Genomic DNA, 9909 nt, shown 5'->3' on the forward strand with positions numbered 1-9909 from the left:
CCATCGTTGTGCATCATCCATTCATACTAAAAGTAGCATTTCTAGCTGCCTAGAGCTGTTATCATCCATCGATTGATTAATTCAAATATGCTTTGCAACCAGTTGTATGTCCATGTAATGTTCATGTGCAAGCTACGGTAGCAACTGTTAGTGAAAAAAAATCAACAAGATAGTAATTGGCATCTATGTCGACTGACGGTTATAGGGAAAGAACATAGGTAAGGTATGTATGTTTATACAGCTAACCAGAATGAATGAATGGATTGGATGGAAACTCCATTATATTTCATGACGGAGCTGAACGGGAGGGAGAGCTGCCCCACAGTTGAGCAATAATGCCATTTTTTGTTCTTAGCATTAGCTGTTGTGTTCAAAATTTTTGGTGGATTGGTATAACAGCTGTTGGTATTTTTACCTAGGTATGTATGCACAAGTGTTCTATTTTTTTTCTAGTTCCACCAAGCAATTTTATAGCTACAGATAAGAAATTATAGTTTTTCTGCTCCTAGGTTAAAGATGCTATGGGAAGAGACAAGTCTGGAAACTGGAAAGTGAAGTCCAGTTGTCCACACCACTTCCGGTTTAACCTTTCTGCTTAAGTATGTTGTTTCACCTGTAGCCAACATATACTAAATCGATAAGTAATTTATCTATCACAGTTTAGCATTTTTCGTTATTCTGATTTAGCACTATTGAAATATTCACAGCTCTGTTTGTAGGGAGTTTTGTATCATTTACATGAAAAATAGGAATGTGTCTCAGCCAACAGGATTGTTAATCAGCATCAAACCCTTCTCGAATTTATTTGTAGGCAAGTTTTATTAAATCATCAAGCGTTTGTATTAGTTTAGCATTTCTACATTCTGATTCTAGTATTTTCCCCATGTTCCTACTGATCATTTTTTAAAAATTTCATATATTCAACTTATGCTCGATCAACAGGCAAATTAATTATACTAGCTAAGCATTCTGGTGCCTTGTAGCTCTTTTTCACGTATTTTGACAATGTGTATTTTTTTCTTTGTTGTTTCTACTAATCACTGCATTTGCAGGTGAATCAAAAGATATGCAGATTACTCGAGCTATATAAATCCATTCCAAGATATAAAAGATCTTTAGGAAAGGTACCAGGTGAATCATATTTCATGATCATAACTTAAAGATTAGCGCATGCAGTTGGCTAATTTTAAGATTATCTGATAGGAGTTTGGAGCGACATGCTATGAATAGACTTATTGAAAGAGCATAAAGAAAACTCAAGGTACATGATTGATCTTCCTAAATTAGTGTTTGTGCTTCACTACTTTATGAATGTTATGATCACCACCTGTTGACCTGCATGTTAGATGATGCTTGTTCTTTAAGCTTAATGAATGTGGCAACATATTTTTCTCCAGGTAATAATATTATTTTCATTTGGCAATAACATGATTTTCATTAGGCAATAACATTATTTTTTGTTAGTTAATGATGTTGCTTATAGCCAGGCAAAAGTACTCCCAATCATTTGCAGAACTGGATATGATAAACTGGATCTGCTCCATTATATGATTCGGATCTACAAGCACATATATTTAACCAGAATAATACATCATGTTTTCACCCTTCAATTATAGACTTTTTCTTTCCTCTTGTTGTGGCAAATCCTACATTTTTATGATACAAGCATCATTGATTCTTGATTAGGCAATAATATATATAGGAATTGGGCAATAATATTATTTCAAATAGGCAATAATACGTGTTACAATCTAGTAGTGTACTGTTTCAGATGTCAGGTACATGGAAGGTCTTTTTTCATACTGTAGTATTGCAACTGATGTTTCATTGTTGAGTCATGGCTTGCTTTCTTGGCCAGTAAATTGAATTTTTAGGTCAATTCATGTAATTAGACCTGTCCAGTAGCTTTGCTGGTATTTTCTGTGGATGTTGGCAGCTGCAGCTTGACTTTGTTTAGAGTAATTGAACAGTGATGAATACCTTTTCTTTCCATTTTTCATTAGACAATAACTTGGCTCTAATTAGGTACTAATATAGAAGGAGTTAGACAATATTAGTTCCCAATAAGCAATGATATTGTTCTATCTAGGCATAACAGTACACTTCATTAAGCAATTTTGTTTGAGTATCTTACCATTTATTTTTTCTAGTTGCCTTCAGTACATAGTTAACATACAACTACCAGCAATGCTAATACAAGCAATAATTCTTCAGTCTACTAATTGGGGAATGTATTTTTGACCTCCATTACGTACATAGTTGCATGTCCTCTCTGATTTTTATGTTTTGTTCCACTATATTTGCAGGTCACCAGAGTATTGAACATGAATGCAAATCGGAAAGGCATTTTGAGTACATTTTTAGCAGTTGGGAGCACATATTGAGTACATTTTATAATTTTTATTCACATAGTGAGGCAATGAAAATTGTAGGCAAATTAATAGGTAACTTTGTAGGTCTGATGTTGCATGATGTTTATACGCTCTTTTATTTCCATGAAGGATTGATGCTGAACCTTATGAATCGCCTGACAATTTTTCTGTTGCCTGGTATTTTTTTTGTTCTAAGATGCTTGATATTTGCCTAAACCACATACCTGATGGATGGAACTGCTTGGGGGAAAAATTTGTTGGGCAATAAATTGAATGATATTTTATGTCTGCACTAATGGCATTGGAGAAAGGAATGTGGCCGCCCAGGGAAGAAAAAAAAAGTGAAAATGCAAATTTGCCAAAATAGGAAAGTACAAGTACATCACTAGTGGGTTAGCTTTTCTAATTAAGGGCGGCCGTACGGCTGGCTTAATTTACGGTCGGCGGTACGTTAGCTGGGTCCGTAATAGTATCTGTGATGATATACCACACTGTCATATACTAGATACCACATAAAAAAACTATAGCCCCCATCTTATGTCCGCAAACTTGTCCTGTTGTTCCACCTAGGTCTCTAAACTTTATTTGGATCCCCAAACTGTGTAAAGAAGTACATAGCAGATTCCAGATGTGTCATGCAAGCGTTTGATGCTGATGTGGCATGCCACCGTGGTGCAAATATACAAATAACTCGTCCAATTTCTATCATCTTCTTTCAGTCCACTCCTCCCCTCTCCCTCAGCATCAAACGCTTGCATGACACACCGTTTGGGATCTAAATATACGATTTGAGAGTTTAGTGATTTGGGTGAAACTGATAGACAAATTTGAGGACCTGGAGTGCAATTTACTATAATTTATAATCATAGTTACAAATTGTTTGAATATTTAGGCTAGACCCGCATTTATTTAAATTATAAATTAAGAATTAAAAAGCCCACCAGTTAATGTTGGGAAGTTATGAGGTGATTATTATCATGCGGGTAATGGAGGAGAGTAATGGTTATAATTGGTGATTAAAATAGAGAATTGATGAGTAGTTAATAGTTCATTTCTTTCTCCTCTTTGATCACCTGTATAAGGAGACAACCTCCTGAAAGAATCTTGGTGATGCCTAGAGGGGGTCAATAGGCAAACCTGTAAATCTGAAAAATTCTTCACAGCGGATCAGTATGTCGGAACTTCCGACCCTGTGTAGGAAGTTACTATGGACCGGAACTTCCGACACTGAGTAGGAAATTCCGACGAAAGTAAGAATTCAGATGAAGTACAAGATTTGAGTTGAATCTATAGAAACTATTGGAATCAAAAGTTCTCCAATATGTTCTAGAGTACGTTGCATGTGATCTTGCACAAAGGAACAACACACAAACGTAGATAGGGACAAAACAAGCTTTAGATCAAGAAAAACAAGATAAATACAATAAGAACAAGTGACACGAGATTTGTTCCCGAGGTTTACTCACTAAGGAAGCTATGTCTCCGTTGAGGAGCTCACAAAGAGTAGAGTTGTCCACTAACCCTTTCCTCCCTAAGTCAACCACTAAGAGATTGAGTCACTTACTATGAAAGTTCACAAAGGACGTGGTAATACAAATTTTCTGGAGCGCGCACACACGAGAGAACCCTCACCGGGCGACCCCTAACCGCCTAGAAGCAAACTTCAAGAGCAACAAATGCGAATCGACCAAAGGCGATGCTTCTAGTACTCTTGAGATGAAGTTCACTGCACTCACAAGTCAAAGCTCAAGTCTCGCACCCCAATCTAGCTCTCACTTAAGCCCTAGCTCAAATTCACTCAAGGTTTAGCTCAAAAAGGGATTAGGGTGAGGTTTTGTAAACTAAAAGATGTGTTCTTGGGAAAGGAGTCAGCAACAACTGAAGAGAGGGGTGAGGGGGTAGCCGTTTCTGTACAGAGAAGTACTTGTTGGACCTTCTGACACAGGGTTGAAACTTCCGACCCCTATTAAATCAGCTGGCCGAGGACCCCTCATCGGAAGGACCGAGGGACTTCCGATGGGGGTCGGAACTTCCGACTCCTGGTCAGAACTTCTGACCCCTACAGAAAGAGCATGAACCAAAGTGCAAGTGAGTGATTTGTGTCTCTCAAAGGACGTTGGCATCTCAAGTTGGCACTTTGGCTTCTCCAAATAATGTTTTCGCATCCCTCTTAATAGTATGGTGTTTTCTGTACTCAAATTCAAAATAGAAATCACATAAAAATCTTCAATTAAGCTCAAACACTGTCCCTTTAGCAATTATGGCATCTTTTATTGCCCTTTTTCATTTCGATGATTTTTGAACCTGCTCATTGCTCAATAAACGCATTAACTCCTTAATTATGCATGCCATCAACAATCAAATCCACTTAGGGGCCAAATGTACTTTCAATCGCCCTCTTTTTGTGATGACAATACAAGGCTCACAAGATTTTGAAAGAATCATTTTGAATCCAGTGATATGATTGAGCTCCCCCTCAATTTGTGCATTGATTAAGATAAATTAAAAAAATGGCATCAAATGACATTTGCACAAATTGAAGGAGCTTCCCCTGTATCAAACCATTTGTGGGGTGCAAATGTTAGGAATATGACGTGATGCATATATAAGATATATCACACAACAAAGTGAAAATAAACATCACACCAATACACAAGCATTAGGTTCTAGATCAAACTAGCACAATTAGTATTACAAAATTAAAAGCGTCTCACTTGGCACACCACACACATCACAAACATAAACTCAAGTCTTACATGTCCACAAGCACAAGATAAAAGTTCACAAACTACACGACGAGACAAGATAGATAAGGCATGTCATGTCCATAACCATGGTGAGCTCACTCCCCATTTGGCATCAAGTGCCAAAAAGGAGAGGCCTTTCGTAGCCACTACCCATGGTCGTCCGCAACATCATCAATAGCTGTGTCTTCATCAGTTGGAGTGTTTGCTGCAGGAACATCATCATCTTCTTCCTCATCAAAGTCCTCATGTCCTCCCAAGTCTTCTTCTATGTCATCAATTTGAGAAGCTCCAAACATCATGGAAGGGCCTCCCACTTCTTCCCAAGGGTTGTAGAAAGTCAGCGGAGGAGGAAAGTCCATAGAAGCTCTAAGAGGCGGAGTGTGGAATCTCGCTTTTTGCTATAATTTCCTTTTTGTCTAGCCTCAATCTTGAGGAGCCGCTCATCCACGTACTTATTATGGGTACGAATTTCCTCAGCGTTGTGCCTTCTCATATTGAAGCAAGCAAAGACACATTTGAAATGAAATCAAGATTTTTCTTTTTCTTTGTAGCACAGGAGTACAGGATCTAAATGGAGCATGAGATGGAGCTTGCGGAGCACAAGAACCATGGATCGGATTGTATAACCGTGCCTATGTTTGTACTTGGACTTATTCTGGCTGGCGAGGTTAACCTGACATGTTAGCACTGATTGTTGTAGTAATAATGTCCGTAGCTAGTGCCTAATTGCGAGATGGAAAAGCAGGTTCTTCGTGATCAAATTGCAAGCACTTCACCAGTAGTGTCGCTCGGTAAACTGTAGAACTGTAGAGGCCCGGATGGAACTGTACATCTGAGATTTCTTGTATACCTCTTTGATGCTCTGAAATTAGGCTATGAAGTATGAACACATGGGCAAACAATACTTTCTCCTCTTAATTAAACATCAGCTTTGATTCTTCCTCTTATCTCAACGAAATTTCATAAAACTCGTGCACTGTAACCCTCCAGAAATCTTGCAAGACCATTGCGACCCTCACTGGCAGCCTTCAGATCCCAGTGGATCCAAGCATGAACGTTCGAATCGGACCGTTCGTTCTCTAGGCAGTCTTCCATTGTACAGACCAGATCTCCCGTCCGCCGCAACCCCCACCGCCGCCGGTCGCTGGCCGTGAGCCGACCCTCCCGCCGCCGTCGCTTCATGCTCCTCCTCCGCCGCGCGCGCGCACCTCCCCGCCTCCCGCCCCGCCGGAGCCTCTCCCGCCTCCTCGACCGCTACGGCTTCGTTCCCCCGGCCTCCCTGACCCCGTCCCCGCGCGAGCCGCCCCGCGCCGCCGCCAACTCCGCCGCCGCGAAGAAGCGCCGCGCCAAGAAGCCCCCCTACCGCCCGCCGTCCTCGCTGGACCGCGGCGGCCGCCCGCCCGCGCGCTCGGACCTCCCCTTCGACTTCCGCTTCAGCTACACCGAGAGCTCCCCGGCCTCCAAGCCCATCGGGCTCCGCGAGCCCAAGTACTCCCCCTTCGGGCCCGGGCGGCTCGACCGGCCCTGGACGGGCCTGTGCGCGCCCGCCGTCGACGCCACGCTCCGCGACGTCGCGGCCGACGACCCCCTCCCCGAGGCCGAGAGGGGCCTGGAGGAGGCGCGCCGGCGGGAGCGGGAGCGCGTGCTGGGAGAGCCGCTCACCCCCGCGGAGCGCGCGTTCTTGGTCGACAAGTGCCAGAAGAACCGCACCAAGCGCCAGATCAACCTTGGTAGGATTTGGTGATTGTTGCGCTGAGCATCAGCGGCAGCGAATTCGCCAATTTGGGGGTACGTTTCAAACTGTCCTGATGAATGCCGTCGGTTCATTTGGTTGGTTTGTTGTAGGGAGAGATGGGCTTACTCACAACATGCTAAATGACATTCACAACAACTGGAAGAGCTGCGAGGCGGTCAGGGTGAAATGCCTTGGTGTGCCAACGGTTGATATGCAAAATGTATCCCATCAGCTTGAGGTAGCCTCTAGTCTCCCGAAAAAACATAGCACTCTAATTTTCAGTTGCAATGACAGTGTATTTAACAACATTTTAGGAGTTTCTTGTTCGATGTCACTTGTCACAGCATTTGAATTTTCTAGCAGAACCATGACTATGGCTACTTCTTGTCCAGGATAAAACAGGTGGTCTGATCATCCACAGGCATGGTGGACAGTTGATACTGTACAGGGGTAGGCACTATAATCCAAAGAAAAGACCCGTTATTCCATTGATGCTATGGAAACCTGCTGAACCTATCTACCCAAGGCTAATCAAAACAACAATAGACGGGCTAACAGTTGAGGAAACAAAGCAAATGAGGAAGAAAGGCCTACATGTTCCTGTTTTGACGAAGCTTGGTAATTTTTGCTCCCCTTCTCCGCTTAGATGTACAGATCGTAAATAATTGGATGACTAAACAGCTCTTGTTTCACAGCCAAGAATGGATATTATGCTACTCTTGTGCCAATGGTCCGGGATGCCTTTTTGACCGATGAACTGGTCCGAATAGATTGTAAAGGATTGCCAAAAAGTGATTATAAGAAGATTGGAGTCAAGCTTAGGGTGAGTTTATTACATGTTTTTTTAATTAAAATTCTCTATGTGCTTGAAGATGATATATAATATAGTATACTTGCCACCCCCTTGTTTTGATGCAGGATCTTGTTCCCTGCATTCTTGTCTCTTTTGACAAGGAGCAAATAATTGTTTGGAGGGGAAAGGAAGATGGAAGCCTACAAGATCAAACACAGAAGTCATGTCCTTCAGTTATTGACTCAGATGATGCATCAGTGAAGAATGAGACTCGTGACCAGGAACAAACACCAAGTGATTGGTCTTCTGATGAGTCTTCTGGGGTCAGTAGCTCTGATGAAATCCCAGATGACAAACCGGTCATTTCTAACCCAGACCCTTCTAGGGTGATTTGACATATCCAGAGATCAGAATACATATTTCATACAGTTGCAAACTGTGACTAGACATTTCCAATGGAGAGTTGCATGTCATCTAAATATAAAAGTTCGTGTATTCTCCATCCATGATGGTTGTATTCTTTCGCCCACATCCATGGCGATTTCTAAGCCTTTTGTATTCATCTGCCACTATTTTGGGCAATGTATTTCTTTTCCTGTCCATAGATTGACAAAAGTCGTGTTGGATAGATGGAGCGGAAGCCTGACCTGACATAATTGTAACTTTAGGCTCAAGACATATTTTAGAAACCTCATTTGATGTTACAAAAGCACATCATGTAAAGCTTAACAACAGCGAATCATGTAAAGCTTAACAACAGTGATTTAACCATGCTATCCAGTCACTTCTAGTTCCAGCCCTGAATATTCTCTTTGATCATATTTTTGTTCAACTGCCAACTGGGGATTGCTTGGACCTTTTCTGTTATGATATTGCGGGGACATAATATTTTTTTTGTAGTAATCTTGTCAGGTCATAGTTAGCAAACTGGGAGAAGCTTTGCCTCCATATCACACTGTTTGACTTATTGGATTCATTGTTGTGGTTATAATCAAGTGGAGGTTATAGTTCATCTGGGAGTTCACACATATTCTGTTTCTTTCTTGTAGGATCCCAGTGGAAGCCATGTTCTGAACACACGGTGGACTGAAATGGTTTTGAGCATAGACGGGGCAGTTTATCCAAATGGTATTGGAGGAAAGCAAGCTAGCTAGACAACAGGACAGTTTGTCTATCTGCCCATCTGGCTGTGTGCCTGAGTTCAATTTCTTCCAGCCCTCGCGTTGAGACCCTTCCCCGCTGCATCTCTCCTTTCCTGCTACCTCCTGCCCCACCGCTCGCTTTCTTCCTACCCCCTGTCGGGCCAGGCACCCGCGCGCTTTGCTCACGCGGCCTCGTTCTTCCGGGGATGGTGAGGACGTGGTGTTGGGTATTCCGCTATGCTCGCGCGCTTCATAGAGTTCATACTGTTTTGTCATTGGCAACAGTTTGGCCGAGCGGCCAGCCAAGTCTGACAGCAGAGCTTAAACTGCATCATCGTCGCGTTTAATCTGCAAACCTCGGCACCCTGGAGAGTGGGTGAATCAGGCACTGGGATCTTGCCCAGAGCGAGACATGGGTTGATGAGATCACGGTTTGCCACCACCGTTTCTAGTCTGCATTTCAAAATTCAAATGGAACACATTCAGTTTTTTTCCCCTTCCCACCTCACTTTCAGACTTCAGTGCCTCGAACACAGTAGGTCATGCCAAATCAATTCTTTTTCTCAGTAATTGCCGGGCAAGTTTTGAGCAAGGAGCATAAGCGCGTGACTGGTACTGAATAAATGGTTCACAAAACTTAATTTGCTGGTTTTTGGGTGGGTGGCCGTGTGTGTCTCTCAGCATGACCGGTACTTTGGGCTTGCCTAGTACTAACAGCTAATCAACAACTCAGTGTCAAGCAATTCAGTCTAGGACTCTAGGTAGGATATTGGACGAAAACAAACTGACAGCAAAGACAGGTTATGCCTATCTGTCCCATCTGTCCGAGTGGCTCTGAGATTAATTCCCTCCAACTCCCACATTGTGTGACTGCATCTCTGCCACATACTGAAATGGACCATTTGAGATGAGAAATTAGAGGAAACTGAACCCTTGCTTCGTTTCTTGCAATGCAATGGACGGTTCAGTTCCCTCTAATCCTCACTTGAAATGGCACATAGGCAACTCCCTAGTCTATCTGTTTTCGTGGTGCGTATTCACCAGGAAATCAGCCTGAAGGTGAGATATTGGAGGAAAACAAGCCAATCATCAGCAGTCATGTCTGCTCATCGATCCAGCA

The 9909-nt window shown here is 42.5% G+C and overlaps 1 protein-coding gene and 1 long non-coding RNA gene across 2 annotated transcripts; both read left to right on the forward strand.

The window, feature by feature from the left end:
- The first annotated feature begins 498 nt into the window (after nt 1-498).
- Nucleotides 499-2588, forward strand: LOC120713889. The gene is made up of 3 exons (XR_005691314.1): nt 499-599; nt 1053-1261; nt 2307-2588. It is a non-coding gene; the product is annotated as an uncharacterized LOC120713889 (long non-coding RNA).
- Nucleotides 2589-6233: 3645 nt separating this feature from the next.
- Nucleotides 6234-8451, forward strand: LOC120711535 (CRS2-associated factor 1, mitochondrial-like). Its single transcript, XM_039997091.1, has 5 exons — nt 6234-6849; nt 6965-7092; nt 7247-7472; nt 7550-7677; nt 7773-8451. Exons 1-5 carry the CDS (start codon nt 6300-6302, stop codon nt 8040-8042), a joined length of 1302 nt encoding a protein of 433 aa, XP_039853025.1. The 5' UTR covers nt 6234-6299; the 3' UTR covers nt 8043-8451.
- The last annotated feature ends 1458 nt before the right edge of the window (nt 8452-9909 follow it).

This window comes from Panicum virgatum, chromosome 6K (assembly GCF_016808335.1).
Source record: "Panicum virgatum strain AP13 chromosome 6K, P.virgatum_v5, whole genome shotgun sequence".
In the NCBI taxonomy this organism is placed as follows: Eukaryota; Viridiplantae; Streptophyta; class Magnoliopsida; order Poales; family Poaceae; genus Panicum; species Panicum virgatum.

Bases quoted from the DNA above. Each gene is read 5' to 3' on its own strand.
- LOC120711535 (XM_039997091.1), top strand. From the start codon at position 6,300: ATGCTCCTCCTCCGCCGCGCGCGCGCACCTCCCCGCCTCCCGCCCCGC. The intron at 6,850-6,964 runs GTAGGATTTGGT...GGTTTGTTGTAG, and splicing joins CAAGCGCCAGATCAACCTTG to GGAGAGATGGGCTTACTCAC. The intron at 7,093-7,246 runs GTAGCCTCTAGT...CTTCTTGTCCAG, and splicing joins ATGTATCCCATCAGCTTGAG to GATAAAACAGGTGGTCTGAT.